At 46.7% G+C, this 14548-nt stretch overlaps 4 protein-coding genes across 4 annotated transcripts; 2 read left to right on the top strand and 2 right to left on the bottom strand.

Moving 5' to 3' along the window:
- Nucleotides 1-2867: 2867 nt before the first annotated feature.
- On the bottom strand, nt 2868-3965 carry B0T23DRAFT_450731 (uncharacterized protein; the record flags this gene model as incomplete). Its single annotated transcript, XM_062841098.1, has 3 exons — nt 2868-3439; nt 3678-3702; nt 3850-3965. 3 exons carry the CDS (start codon nt 3963-3965, stop codon nt 3251-3253), a joined length of 330 nt encoding a protein of 109 aa, XP_062697694.1. The 3' UTR covers nt 2868-3250.
- A 1996-nt stretch (nt 3966-5961) lies between these two features.
- Nucleotides 5962-6841, top strand: B0T23DRAFT_392590 (uncharacterized protein; the record flags this gene model as incomplete). Its single annotated transcript, XM_062838019.1, has 5 exons — nt 5962-5973; nt 6235-6258; nt 6350-6412; nt 6461-6588; nt 6706-6841. 5 exons carry the CDS (start codon nt 5962-5964, stop codon nt 6839-6841), a joined length of 363 nt encoding a protein of 120 aa, XP_062697693.1.
- Nucleotides 6842-8052: 1211 nt separating this feature from the next.
- On the top strand, nt 8053-9786 carry B0T23DRAFT_392589 (uncharacterized protein; the record flags this gene model as incomplete). Its single annotated transcript, XM_062838018.1, has 1 exon — nt 8053-9786. The coding sequence occupies one exon, from the start codon at nt 8053-8055 to the stop codon at nt 9784-9786; it is 1734 nt and encodes a 577-aa protein (XP_062697692.1).
- Nucleotides 9787-11113: 1327 nt separating this feature from the next.
- B0T23DRAFT_371410 (MBOAT, membrane-bound O-acyltransferase family-domain-containing protein) lies at nt 11114-13651 on the bottom strand. Its single transcript, XM_062836647.1, has 3 exons — nt 13206-13651; nt 11563-13123; nt 11114-11487 (listed from the first exon to the last, which is right to left on the bottom strand). The coding sequence occupies exons 1-3, from the start codon at nt 13358-13360 to the stop codon at nt 11461-11463; spliced, it is 1743 nt and encodes a 580-aa protein (XP_062697691.1). The 5' UTR covers nt 13361-13651; the 3' UTR covers nt 11114-11460.
- Between the last annotated feature and the right edge of the window lie 897 nt (nt 13652-14548).

Genomic DNA, 14548 nt, shown 5'->3' with positions numbered 1-14548 from the left:
AATTAGGAAGTAGGGTTGAAGGTTTAGATAATAAGGGTAAATTGGAAGTATATTCTCTTTATTAAATTCGGTTATTAAATTAATAATATTACAAAATAGAATAGTAGCCTCGGTTATTATTAAAGTACGGCAATTACATTAATCTTAAAAGTAAAGCGAATTATTAAAGCGATTTAGAAAGATCTCCCGGGTTGCCTCTTAGTGAAATTATATAACGAAGGGACTAATAAGGTTATTACTATTATTATTATTATTTTTATTATTAAAAGGGATAGGGGTTAAAGTATTAAAATTAATATCTTCGTTAAAATAAGGGTTTTATTTATTAAAAGAGTAAAATTATACCCTTTATTATATTCGGTTAGGTACGAACTAAAGAAGCTCACGAATTATTATAAATTTATCAAAGCGATTTAATTAATTAAATAAAGTAATAAAATAATTATAAAATAATAAACAATAGGTAAACGGGTATAGTATATATAAATAAAAGAGAATTTCATTATTAAAAAGGAAGATTAGCCTTTTTAATTATAAAATCGAACAATTAATTCTATAATTAATTTGGCTACTCTGGCTGATTTAATCGATTCCCCCTTTTAATCGTTTGAATAAGGCTATTTAGAAATTATTTTTTATTAGAAATATTTAAATAACTATTATTTTAGTACAGTTGGGTACGGTTAGCGGGCTTCTAGGTACGGGTAAGTGCTGTAATGCCCTGTAATATAGCCTAAAAGGGAGTCCTACACTCCCGTGGGCATAGTAAGGTGTGTAGTGGCGTTTTTTACCCTAGTCGCATTATTTGGCCTCGAGTATGATTAAGCAGATATACAAACTACTCTAGCCAATTGAGCCAATTAGAAAGCTTGCATTAAACTGTACGGACCACTTAAACCCCTGTTCATGGGTGGGTCCAAAGAACTACGCTAACAAACAAACCAGTCTTATATTGTATTTGGCTTCGAGGGTCCTCACTCGAGGAGTTCGAGTACATAGTGTACGGGGGAAGTGTGATGCGCATCTGTGACGGCATGCAGGTTGCACGGCTGCGACCGGCCGACATACGAACGGACCACCTATCATAGGGTTCGCAGCAGATAAAACAAACCTCCTGGTCTCTCCTTGTACGCTTCCATGATCTGGCAATTGATGATAAGCAAGACAATCCAGGATGGAACGGCTTCGACGAGTCTCATCATAAAGTCGATGTCGAGCTTGTGCTTGTTCTGCTCAGGATCAGAGATTCTTTCGAGGTCTCTCCAAGGGTATCCGTCCGATCGTGGGAACACAGAGTGCTAAGAGCAAACGTTGACACAACAGTCTTCCCAATTTGTCAAGAGCTCACGATATGAGGTATGCAGTTAGAACACCAGAAGCAGCATATCGTAAGCTCACCGCCACCACGGGGATGGGGGGTTACAATATCCTTTCGGCGGTCTGGGATTTGCATCTCATGTGCGGCTGCCCCGGCTTACACTCCCCTCCAGCTGCATTGCCAATGGTGCCCCAACGTACAGACATATAGTATCACCCACGGAAAAGGGATTCTGCGTGTGTACTGTGCGGGTGGTGTGACGCAACCTGGCCGGCATCGCATGGGGAAACCAAGTGATGGGCATGAAAACGAACGACTGCTGTAAGGATCTCATCCGACGGCATGGCCCTGACCGCAAAACATGAACATGACGAAGGGGGACCGAGGCCAAGAGCTAATATCTTGGTGCTTTCCTGTTTGGCGGGGTAAAGTCGACAGTTGCTCGGAAGGAGGAAACGAGGGGTGGAGGGGCTTGATGTAACTCGAGTAGTACTCAGTGAGCGCGGCGCGGCTTGTGGCCGTTACCGTCTAAAACAATGTTGCCTGACAGATAGCCGGACTGCTCCTTCACGTAGGTGATCATCTTCGGTATTCGACGTCTAGGTCCACTTCAACCACGAGGCCATTTCCTCAGAGGAGAGAGACAAGGAGTTGGGTGATGTGTATCTTGTTCGCTGAGAACGCTGCAAAAGCCAGGTAAGAGACGCTATTTGCATGATGTGAGGCACGGGTATTGGCAGTAGACGAGACTCTGTAGCCAGTCGATGAACTTTGTTGAACCAACCCTCATTGGTTGTCAAATGGGGGAAGATGCAGTACTCCGACCGTCCCTGAAATCATGGCTTCTTCGAAAAGGCATTGGATGGAGTGACAAGGCTAACAGCAGACTGTCACAATGGACCTGTTGTGGTATGTATGAGGCGGGCTGTACCTGCTTCTGGATGTGTATCGTATCGTAGGTGGGTATCGAGGGTAATGTTGGAATAGGAAAGGGAACCATGTGTCTCAATTGGATAAAAGACTGACCAGGTGTGGAAGATGACTGGTGTCACTTGAATGGTGCTGTCGCATGCCTGTCGACCATTGGCGGATGGAAATATGACAAAAGTTGACGTTGGGAGAAATCGCTCTTGTGATGGCCCAATCAGCCAGTCAGAGTCTGCGACTGTCCTCCATGGAGAGGGCTGACGGGCATCTGAGAGGTCAAGCCAGCGTCTTGACCCAGCGACGACAGGACGAAGGGAACTGTTCAGTTGCATGGGCACTCGGAGCGTCACAGCTCAAGAAAGAGCAGCATCGATCGAGGCCTCCTCCGGGATCCGGGGCTGTCGAGGGACTGTGCAGTTTCAAGCATACCTACTTAGGTAGAGGTAGGTACCCACGTACCCTCATGGCGGGATATCTCCAGTCTGTAGGCCAGACGGGTACCGTACTTGCCCCTACGAGTGCTGCCGGCAAAATGTTGGACGTTGGGCGTTTAAAGCGGCTACTTGTTGCCAAGTCGAGGAAAGAGCGCAGCGGAGACTGTGGTTGGATGGCGAATTGAAGACGGTAACTTGACTCGGAAAGTGTTGACCTCATTGCACTGAAATATCTTGAAGCAGGCGCGCTTTTTCCCTGTTTAAGTACCTCTAGAGCATCATCAGGAGCTTAGTCTCCTGCCGTTTGTGATGCTAAGCCCGAGGGGAAAGTGACATGGATACCTCCTACAGTCATCAATTCGTCCAAGCTTGCGATTTGACCTTTGACGGTTGATGCAATCTCAGCTCTCGAAAGAACCTATTGGTGACTGCCACACCATCCAGCGGTACGAGGATTGTCACGGTGATTGACACGAGGGAACATACGCCTGCCCTGATGAGCAGACCTGATGAGCAAGATGAGACTGCTAATCCGGTAGCTTGCGCAGGAACAAACGCTTCTGCTGAGCTGTCAGAAGGTGTCTTGGGCCAAGATCAACTTCTTCAAGTCTGACTGGGGCGAGTCGGTGCTCTCGGCGTCCGGCGGCGGCGGCGTCAAGTCCGTCCATTCAACACCATGACCAGCCCACACCGAGGCACCGGGCGATTTGCCGATGGAATTGTGGTGTTTGGAACTTGGCACTCCCGTCTCAGCAATGGACTATTGAGCGAGTGGCACTCCGGGGTGCAAGCCCGTGGACGACCGACGCCGATCAGGGAGCGAGGCCGCCTTTCCGAGCGTCGAGACGTGGCTGGTGCTGTTTGACATGGCATTTTGACGGTCCATATTCCGGATATTATAGTGTAGTCTCACATCCACCCAGGAGTAGGAGGCAACCTCATCTGGGCTGTCTTGACTGTCGCCTCAACAGCGATGCTATTCCTGACATGACTGCCACACCTGCGCTGCTGATGAAGGTAGCACTATGCATCATTAGCGGCCGGCGGCCGGAAGAGAAGCTGAGAAAGAAGCCGACAGAAGTCGAGGGACGAACTGCGAGGGGACCTTCTCATTTGATGGCATAAGCCGGGGCCTGGCAAGGGAACCACAACAGGAAAAGCTCGGCATACAGCCAGCGTGCGTCCAGCCAGTAAGAGGCCGTCTCGATATGCTGGTCCACCGCATTTTCAGCACCTCCGCAGTCCGTATAGCCCTCTGGCTCCTCCAAGACCTCACGTCTGCACATGCATGCCTTCTTCCCCTCACAGTGTTAGGTTGGGGAGCATCGCGCGTCTGCCCAGTAGGAATTACAATCTACCCCTAGTATGTTTGTTAGCTTGATACAAGTAGGGGTGGAATACAAGGATGCAAAGCCAATAGAATCTGTTTATTTCAAGCCAATTTAAAGTAAAATTAATATACTATGAACACTATTATATATTATTAAACATCGAAAACAGGGATTTTAACGTGTAAAAACAGGGATTTAAGATATTAAAAATTAGTATCTAATATAACCGCCATTTGTAGTAATAACAAACCGCAACCGCTTGGGTATCGAGTGTACTAACTTTTTTATATAAGATTTAGAGCAAACAACCTATACTTTTTTGATAGCCTCTTTAAAGGTATTCCTAATTGGTCTAATTAAGTAAGTATATTTAATCTAATATTTTATTTATAGTTAAATATATTCAATTGGGTTTAAATTAAGCGAATAAATTAGTTATTTAACCTACTTATTTATTAGAAATAGTTTATTTAATACTATTTTTATTACGTAAGAAGTATAAACGGGGGTATTATTTTATTAAACTAGCCGGTTATAGTCTATAAATTAAAAGGTATAAAATAATAATAAAATATATTATTAATAAAAAGTAGAATTAATTTTACCCTATTTCTTATCCTAAATTAAGTAAGGCCCTTTAACACCGCTTATAAAATAGCCTTAAAATATTTAACCGTTAATTTTCTAGCGAATTTAAACTATTTTGTTAGGATCTTCTCCGTTAAATATAATAATATATTTATAATTAAAATTAAGGTTATTAATTTAAATTTCGTTAAATTATATTTAATTCTCCTATTAGAGTAATATTGTATTTACCTAGCTTAAGGCAAATTATAAACGAATTTAGTAATTTTTAGGGGTTAATAATTATTTAACTAATTAGAGGATCTGCTATACGCCTACCAATTATATAGTACCTTAAATTGCGCAAGCGCTATATAGCTCTAAGACCGGGAGAGCTTTGCGGACTTTAAATTATAATAAAAAACGCTTTAACTTATATAGAATCTATAAAAATACTTTTACCTACTTACGAATCTCTAGTAGTACAACGGGCGGGCGGCTATAGAAAGGGAACCCAAATTTAATATTTATAATAATAATATACAATATTTACCTCTCTATAAAGGTTAATATATAGGTAATTTATATAATTAATAAATCTACGTAGAAATATAGTATTTTAATTATAATCCGCTCTTCGTATATAGTAGGCGCTAATTTCCAGGCCGGACTAATATAGTACTAAGAGAAGGAGAAATTTGTAATATCGGCGAGAGGAGCGTAAGCTAGGAGACGGTTGGGTTAAGGTAGGGTGGGACCCTCGAAATTAAGGGTAAATAAAGATAATTTGGTTTAATTGCGAAAAGGTTTAGTAATTATACTGGGAATATTCAAAGTAATTAGAAGGCTAGTCCAATAAACTGGAATAGCTAAATTATTATTAATATAGAATTTATATAATAAAAATAATAGATTTATTAGGGATAACCGGGAAGCGGAATTAAAAGTTTAGATAATAAGGGTAAATTGGAGGCGCATTTTCCTTATTAAATTCGGTTATTAAATTAATAATATTACGGGGTAGAATAGCGGCCTCGGTTACCATTAGAGTATAACAATTACATTAATTTTAGAAGTAAAGCGAATTATTAAAGCAATTTAAAAAAATCTCCCGGACTACCTTTCAGTAAGGTTATATAACGAAGGGACCGGTAAGGTTATTACTATTACTATTATTATCCTTATTATTAAAAGGGATAGGGGTTAAAGTATTAAAATTAATATTTTTACTAAAATAAAGGTCTTATTTATTAAAAGAGTAAGGCTATACCCTTTATTATATTCGGTTAGGTACGAACTAAGGAAATTCATAGACTATTGTAAATTTATCGAAGCGATTTAATTAGTTAAATAAAGTAATAAGATAATTATAAAATAGTAAATAATGGGCAAGCGGGTATAGTATATATAAGTAAGAGAGAATTTCATTATTAAAAAGGAAGATTAGCCTCTTTAACTATAAAATTAAGCGATTAATTCTATAATTAATTTGGTTATTTTAATTAATTTAATCGATTCCCCCTTTTAATCGTTTGAATAAGGCTATTTAGAAATTGCTTTTTATTAGAAGCGTTTAAATAGCTATTATTTTAGTACGGTTGGGTACGGTTAGCAGGTTTCTAAATACGGGTAAATACTATAATACCTTATAATATAGTCTAAAAGGGAGTCTTATACTTCCGTAGGTATAGTAAGGTGCGTAGTGGTGTTTTTTACCCTGGTCGCATTATTTAACCTCGAATATAATTAAGTAGATATACAAACCACTCTAGCCAATTGAGCCAATCAGAAAGCTTGCATCAAACCGCACGGACCACTTAAACCCCTGTTCATGGGTGGGTCCAAAGAACCACGCTAACAAACAAACCAGTCTTATATTGTAGATACTTGGAGTTGTATCTGTGCTTCTGGTGCAGAAGCGCGACATTGAACGACCCTACTGTGAGCCTGTTCACGCCTGTCGAATCCCCGCAACTGACGCTATCGACAGCTTCACACACATGTCTGTGAAGTGCGTGTGTAGTCTAGGTATGAAAGTGAAGAAGAGCAAAGTAGACACAGGTACAGAATTATAGCAGAGGTACCTTTTTCTCGATCTGTCTTTATTTGGGCTGTCTCGGTATCTCAGGTCCGGTTCCATGCTCCCATCTCCCACTGGACTCGATAGTATCGCAATTGGAGCCCATCAAGATCCAGAGCAACGGGAGTGTGCGCGTTACAAGTTCGTCCCAAGAAGTCAGGACGAACACAAGGCGCACTACTAGACACCTCGATTTGCCAGTCGCGATATCTTGGCTGTTTACAGGTACTTTACATTCCAGTGCGGACTGGAAGGGCAGTTACGGGAAAACAATTAATCAAGGAGCGCACCTGCCCGTCAACTTGAACCATAGCACCACCAGTCCACGCACTCGACCCTGGCACGACATCAAAGCGAGTGCAGGTGACCTTGGCCTGGCCATCCTCGCCCTTTTCACCTTCCGCGCATACCGTACCTACCTTGCTCAGTCCACCTCCTCCATCTTCTTCAGACTTGTAGTGTTTCCGACATTCGCTTCTCCGTTTTCTACTTCCAGTTCAGGTTGTGTTGCCGATCTATTGTCCGTTGCTGCTGGGATACCTACAATACCGACCAAGGGAATACCTACCTACCTAGGTATTCATCCAGTCAGGGGGAGGTACCTAGCCTTGGTCTCTTTCCACCCGACCCACGTCACGCCTGTTTCCTGAGAACCTCAAGGTTATTGTCACTTCTCTTCGGTTGTGCTTCGTTGCTTTGGGATTACCTACCCTGCTCTCTTCACCTTCTGATCATATACTCCATACACCCCGCACACCGAGGGACCCTTATACCTGGTCTTTAAAACGTTGATCACCGCCTTTGGTTGCACGACAAATCCAGTACCGGAAACAACAACACCACGAGCCCCACTCCGGTCGGCCAGTCTCCAGATCCCCGAGATCCCTTCCCCCCTAACGACCCTCCCCTGTGGTTCCCTTGGCCCTGCACGAGCACAGCTAGGCGCAACACTACAACCACTAGACAACGGCCCACCCTATAACCAGTCAGATCACGACGACCAGCACCTATACCTACCGCTACCGCCCCCAGAAGCCGCCCTCCAACTTTCTTTCTACGCTTTTTTCCCCTTTCGCCTCAATTCCTATCTTTCCCTTCTCTGCGTCCACAGCCGCACCCGTTTTGCCCCTCCAACCGCGCGTCAGCCTCGCAATCCCTACCGCCCCATAGTTCCACGCCTCCCAGCCCCAGGCACATATACAACTCTCCCTCGGGTTCCTACAACAGTTCCACGTCTTTCAATGCTTTAGTTGCCCGGTCTCGACGGACGCCTGGTGCCTTCTTGTCAAGTTACATATACTCTACTTTTCCGGCTCGCTGTTCGACAAGCTCTTACTTCAAACATCAAACTCGAGTCAACGTCCCTTATCAATTCTCATCAACACCATCATCACCATGTCTTCTCTTCCTCCCGACCCGTGGCAGGTCCTCGGCATCGCAAAGACGGCAGACAAGACTGAGATTCGGACAGCCTACCGAAAATTGGTCCTCAAGTGCCATCCAGACAAGGTCCAAGATCCGACTCTAAAGGCTGAGAAACAAGACGAGTTCCAAAAAGTCCAGCAAGCATATGAGCTTCTCAACAACGACGAAGAGCGGGCAAAGTATGAGCATCAGGTTCGAATGAGTGAACTCAACCAACAAAAGGCACGGGCTGCCTCAAAGAGCGCGGCTTATTCCCCAGCTGCTCGATCATCTCCCAGGCACAAGGAGTTCGCTTTCAGCAGTACGCCAGAGCGTGCCTCGCACAGGACAACGACATCAACCAGGGAGAAAATGTACTTTCAGCCCTCGCGCTCTCACGAGGAAGTTCCTACTGCTCGCTTCGCCGACATGAACTTCAACGAAGAGAGACGTGCTCGTCGGGCAACTAGCTATGAGAAGCAACCAAGACCCGAGGACGAAAGGCCCTCAAGGCGCGAAGAGGAAAAGGCACCCAGACGTGAAGATGAAAGGCCCGCGAGGCGCGAGGAGGAGAAGCCAGTGAGACGAGAAGAAGAGAAGTCGAAGGACAAGCGCAAGGATGAAGAGGAGAAGAAGGCAAGACGCCAGAGGGACTTGGCCAGGGAGTTGGAAGAAATGGCTGATCCCGGCCGCAAGGCGGAGAAGAAGAAGACGGACAGGGAACGGGAGAGACCTGAGAAGGAACGAAAATCGGAGGATAAATCCCGGCGGCACAAGGGTCCCTCAATTGAAGTCGTGGAGGATCCCGAGGAGCCTCCCAAGTCAGACAAGAAATCTGCAAAGTCTTCGAGTAAGAAATATACCGAGACTAAGGAGCGCGAACGAGATGGTTCCCGCTCCCGCGAATATGATTATGGGCGAGAAAAGTCGGCCTCTCGTCCCGCTGCCGGTTTTGTGGCCGACGACCCGCTGGAAAAGGCAAAGCTATACATCCAGAACAGGGGTACCAAAGTTCGAGACGGGGAACGAATTCCGAAGCTTGGGAGATCCCAAACCGAATTCTGGAGTTATAAGCCAGAAGTGCCCCGTCCGTCCCCCGCCGACTACGACGAAGAAGAAGTCCCGCGATCATCTGCTCGACCCCGTCGATGCTCCCATGAGACCCCGGCAAGGTCTAAGGAGGGCCCGAACATCATCCCTGTTTCGCCTCGCCTTGCTCCGACGAATTCTCGCCCTAATCCGATCAACGTCAAGGCTTCGAAGACTCATGCTGTCCCTTCGCCTCTGAATTCTCCTTCTCGCATGCAACGATCAGCAACAACCAATGATATACATTCCGGACATCAGTTTCATCCACCGCCCATGACACGGCACACTACTTGGGCTCCTAGCTCCGACCGACATTTCGATAAAGTCTACCATAACGACTCAGATGATGATTACGGACGCCATCATCGTTCACGTTATGCGGATTCCCCTTCTGATGGTGTTCGGTACAAAGCGGATGGGGGCAGAAGCTCGAGGCGCGACGAACCAACATATCCCCAGGCTTACTCGCGAGGAACTTCCGCCACACGAGTTCCTCCTGAAATGTACGGATCTGCACGCATGTACTCGACCTCGGGTATGAAGGTGAAAGAAGGCAAGACATTCACTACGACTGACGTGAAATACGCCGATATACCCTATCCTCATCGAGCCTATCCTTCAGTGCCTTCATACTAGAATTTGACTTGAGGCATTCTGAACCCGACGACTTTATTTTTCTGTTTCTCTGGACTTCCAGTTCTCTTCTTTCGGCAGGTGTTTTCAACGGCTTGCATTGATCGGGTCATCGGGGTACGGTGTTTGGTTTGGAGATCAATTGGTTAATTTTCTGCTTTTATACTACTCATATATGGGAAACGAAACCCGGTAAAGAGACAGTAACGACACGTCTATGTTTCGCACATCGCATGGTATGGGATTTATTGGGATACGATCTGGGCACGAGATAGAGGACTCAAAGCCATGGCAAGGAGAGGAAACGGGATGCGTGGGAACGCTCTGGGACTATGGTCAAGGACAGCATCGGGAAATGTAGCGCATGATGATGAAGCAATAGGAATTTTTATCTTGGGGTTCACTCGATTTTTGATTTTCTTTTGGTCTGAATTTTGGTTGTATCTAAGGCACGGGAATGACGACGTAACGTACCTCTTACAAACATACCAACGTTTTGGATACCCTAGACTTATACCATCAAGGAACCCTTTCACAACCGCAATGTGGATCGGCATTCCAAACAATGAAATATCGCATACTCAACTGCATAAGAATACGAAATAACAAGCGATGGACTGATATACACGACATAGGGCAACGCCATGAAAAGAATACCAATGGCTTTGATCATGAGAAGAAAATGGTTCTCAAGGCTTGGAACTTCTCACGATGATTTCTCTTTTCACTTCTTGTTTACCCATCGTTCACAGGCGTATCTTGTATCTCTTCGTTATCTCTTCTTGTCTATTATCGCTTACCTTGTGGGATAGCTGACCTCCTTCTTCTTCGCAGGGCACACGAAGACTCTCCACACGTGGAGACATTCCATATCATTGCACTCGCCGACGCCATGAGAACGAAACTTCAGTTGTTCTCATGGAAACGGTACTTTGTTATGGTTTCGTTAGTACACCAATAGTCTCTACACATCAGCTGCAGATAATATCTCACGACTGCCCATTAACGACCTAATGGCCTACCTACCTAGATCCCGAAACTCTTGTAGTCAACAGAGAAGTCTAGAAGCCTTGAAATGGAATGGGCAGTCGCGAATCGGGTCACTAACCTAAGTCAGTGATGTCCAAAAGGAAATAATCTGAGGATATAGATAGGTTCGTTTCCAGTCGTGTTTCTTGTGCGCCAACCGTCCATTATGATTTCATCTCAACAGCTGAGGTAAGTAGTGAGCAGGTACTTAGACCGGTATCCAAATGTACCTAACTCGTTACGCACCGTTCCCTGGATACATAAGGCACTTATACTTGACCTCTCATACGGGTCGTAGGTGTGAAACACTACATGTATACACTAGATGTGTGTATGTATAACGGGTATCTGTACTGTACTCTATGAAGACAGAACATTTTGCTCCTCCTTGTAATGCAACAAACCAGGCAAAGACAAAAGATAGAACACATCTTTACTGACTGTCCCCCGAACCAGTTCGCTTACAATTAATTGAATACCAGGCCGAGTTCCCGTCCATCTCCTGCTCCTCCGTTCTTGCTTATCAGACGCCGACGCCTCTTGTATATAATATGATATATGGTATAGTATGGTATAGTATGGTACAACATGTGCTGTGATTGTGTCCGGGAAACTGACCGAGAGAAATGCAATGCAGGTCGAATTTATTTATACCAAGACGTAAAGCGAGCAAATCTATTCACTCCAACCGTTAGTAATCTCCTTAATCTTCCACAATGGAAAGGCAAGGAAAGGAGGGGAACAACTCACCAAACTCAAACCCAAGATCATACTACACCAAAAGCAAACATTATTCAACGTCTTCTTGCCTCTGACCAACTCGGTCTTCTGCAGCATCACAATGGGCAACTGGAGCATCTGGCAAATGAAACCATAGCCTCTCAACTTCTTAGTGATACAAGCCATAACGATCTCGTGGCCTACGGCCGAGATCAAAAAGGTGATGACGGTCGCGTTGGCCTTGCCGACATGCGGCCTGCTGGCGCTGTATACGTGTCTCCTCAGGAAATTGTATACGGGCACGTTCCATTCGCGGGAAAATTCCATCCAGTCCGTGCTGTTCCACCAGTCCGAGTAGAAGTGGCGATCGGCAAAGTGCGTGATCTCGGCGAAGGCGCCGAGGACATACTCGAAGATGACGAGGAAGACGAGCAAGAAGGTGAGCATGAAGGGGAACAGCAGCCAGGAGATGGTCTCCGCCAGAACGAGGAGGGCTTCGAGCGCCGTCAAAGGACCGGAATCTCCGGCCGCGGCGCGCAGCGTAGGATCGAGACGGATGGAGGCGTCGGTCAGCGCGGGCAGGATGAACTCCTCCGAGATGACGGTCAACAAAAAGATGCACCCAAAGACGGCCAGGACCTTGGACAGCAGGTTCTGCCAGTCGATGGCGGCGGTGCGCGGGTACTCGATTTCATAGCATAGCGTCGGACAGCAGAGGTAGTCGAGGTAGTTGGCCCAAGTCAGGTTGGCCGGGTACGTAATGTTGCCCATGGGCGAGGTGAGTTCGCGGGCGAGGTCCTCGCGGAGCTGGGCGATTTCGTCGTCCTCATTGGGGGTGCTGATCTCCTTGGTTTCCTCGCTGCTGGCTTCGGCGGCGGCCTCGACCGCGCGCTGCTTGGGGCTGGCGACGGTGCCCAAGGGGTTTTCGGGGGTCGGGTAGAGGTAGGCCGGGGCCTTGGAGGCGGTGGCCGGGTCGTCGAGCGCCCGCAGACGCTTCTCAGTCTCGGACAGGTGGCCCATGTAGAACGAGTACGAGTGCATTTTCATGAGCAGCACCATGGTGTGTAGCAGCAGAAAAACCTGGGCAGTCCACGTCCACTCCAGCCAAAAGGGAATCACAATCCAAACGGCTAGCCAGATGGCCTGGTAGATGCTCTGGATGGCCATGCCGCCCTTGGCCCAGGTCAGCACGCCGCCCGCGGGGGCAGCGCGGAAGACCTTGTGTAGTGGGAGGGACACGGCGGTGGTGGCTACCATGAGGAAGTCAGCAATGGCAAGATGCCAGAGCTTGACGGTGAAGAGCCCCCAGATCTGGACGCGCAGCGGATAGCCCGTGTCTTTGATGTTGCGTAGGCAGGTGGTGATGGCCATGATGGCCAAGCCGATCCAAAAGAGATTGAAGAAGCCATGGAAGTCGCGGTAGTCGCTGTTGGGATCGAAGTGGGATACTCGGCTTGCGAACTCTATCGTGGGGAAGATGCGGCGGCGTTGCTCGGCGCGGACTTGCTTGCGGGCAGTCGAGAGGGATTGGATGGACGGGGGGGCATCGGACGGAATCGGGGTCGAGCGGCCGCTGCTTACACCGGTGACACTGATGTCAGCAGATCAGTTAGCACTCTGGAGAGATGTCCGGTAGGTCTCTTCCACGCTTTGTCTTGTTGTGATGGTCGTACCTGGTAGCTCCGGTACCGTTTGCATGGTCGCTGTCGCCGTTTGCGTCGTGGGAGAGTTGGGAGACTTGAGTATGCAAGGGTTTCCGTGGTCGAGGCCGGAGAATGTTGTCGCCTTGGCCGGCGAAGGCGTCCGCTGATGTCGATGTGGATGTCATGCTCCTCCTTCCCCAACTGAGATTGTACGTCGTCGTATGTGTATGTATAATGCGGTGCCTTGCTTAGATGAAGCCGGCCGCGTTGCAGCAAGTGTCTGGTGCTTCTGGACGGACTGGTAAAGACCGATGATGATGATGCCAGGAACACGCGCACGGACAGTAACGAGTTCAGGGTCAGTTCGGTCAGACCCCTTGAATCATGCACCGGGAATGACGAAAGAATAAAGAGAGTTTTAAGAATGTTTCTGGTAATTTGCGAAACGTGGGAGCTTGCTTCTGCCAATGACAAGCTGTGGTGACATACCGCGGTCGTCTGAGGTTTATTTCCACTTCTTGTTTTTCCAGTCTGGTACCCAAGTCTCTCCCTTTTCAGTTTCCCTTCAGTTATCTAAAGTACCAACGACAACCAGATGAAGCTCTCGTCAGACTTCCACCTGTCAAGTCAAATGCCACGATGCAAGACATTGAAACTTTGGACAGTAATCGTCGTCCTATCCCTCTTATTTCCCCGGCATCTAGTCCAAATCTCGATACGAGGAAGTGTAAAGTGCAAGCTGTTCTCCGCTGGCCGGCAACAGTCAAAGTCGCAATACGTCACTTCCACGTGACTGTAGCAGGGATTGTGAGGGTTGAAGGAGGTGATGATAGCATGGATAACCATGTCGGAGCCAAAAATACAATAAAAAAATGAATTAAAAGAGTAAACTTCGATTCGGATAATCGGAAATCACTTGAGCTCTCCAAATCTTGCAAAGGCGAAATCGCAACATGGCGAGCATGGTCATCCCCCATATCGGGACGGACATGGAATAGATTGGAACAACACTCATCCAGGCAAACCCTCGATTGGGGTTGAAGAGTCGAAGACGGGAAGGGCCGTTGTTTGATACGTGTAGCCGTGGACGCATTGATCCCCGCGGATTACAGATGGAAACACACAGACAGTCGTCCTTTTGAATGAAGAGAAACGCCAGTGTCATCTCAAGTCCCCGGCCATGGACCGTGAATGTTCTTTTTTTTTTTTTTTTGTTCGGACAACGGAGAGCTCAGAAATCGGAGAGTTCATCATCGTGGGGAGAGATCGTGGGGACAGAGCCAAAGTCGCCATCACCGGCATCGACATTGACATCGACATCATTCGGAGAAAGAAAGGAAAAAGTGACGTTTAGCTGTACCACGTCTCGTACA

The sequence above is a fragment of the Neurospora hispaniola genome, assembly GCF_033458365.1.
Source record: "Neurospora hispaniola strain FGSC 10403 chromosome Unknown B0T23scaffold_1, whole genome shotgun sequence".
Lineage (NCBI taxonomy): Eukaryota > Fungi > Ascomycota > Sordariomycetes > Sordariales > Sordariaceae > Neurospora > Neurospora hispaniola.
Note: the sequence above shows the minus strand (reverse complement) of the source record. Positions and strands in the feature narration are given on the sequence as shown.

Bases quoted from the DNA above. Each gene is read 5' to 3' on its own strand.
- B0T23DRAFT_371410 (XM_062836647.1), bottom strand. From the start codon at position 13,360: ATGACATCCACATCGACATCAGCGGACGCCTTCGCCGGCCAAGGCGAC. The intron at 13,124-13,205 runs GTACGACCATCA...TGCTGACATCAG, and splicing joins AACGGTACCGGAGCTACCAG to TGTCACCGGTGTAAGCAGCG. The intron at 11,488-11,562 runs GTGAGTTGTTCC...TGGAGTGAATAG, and splicing joins TGATCTTGGGTTTGAGTTTG to ATTTGCTCGCTTTACGTCTT.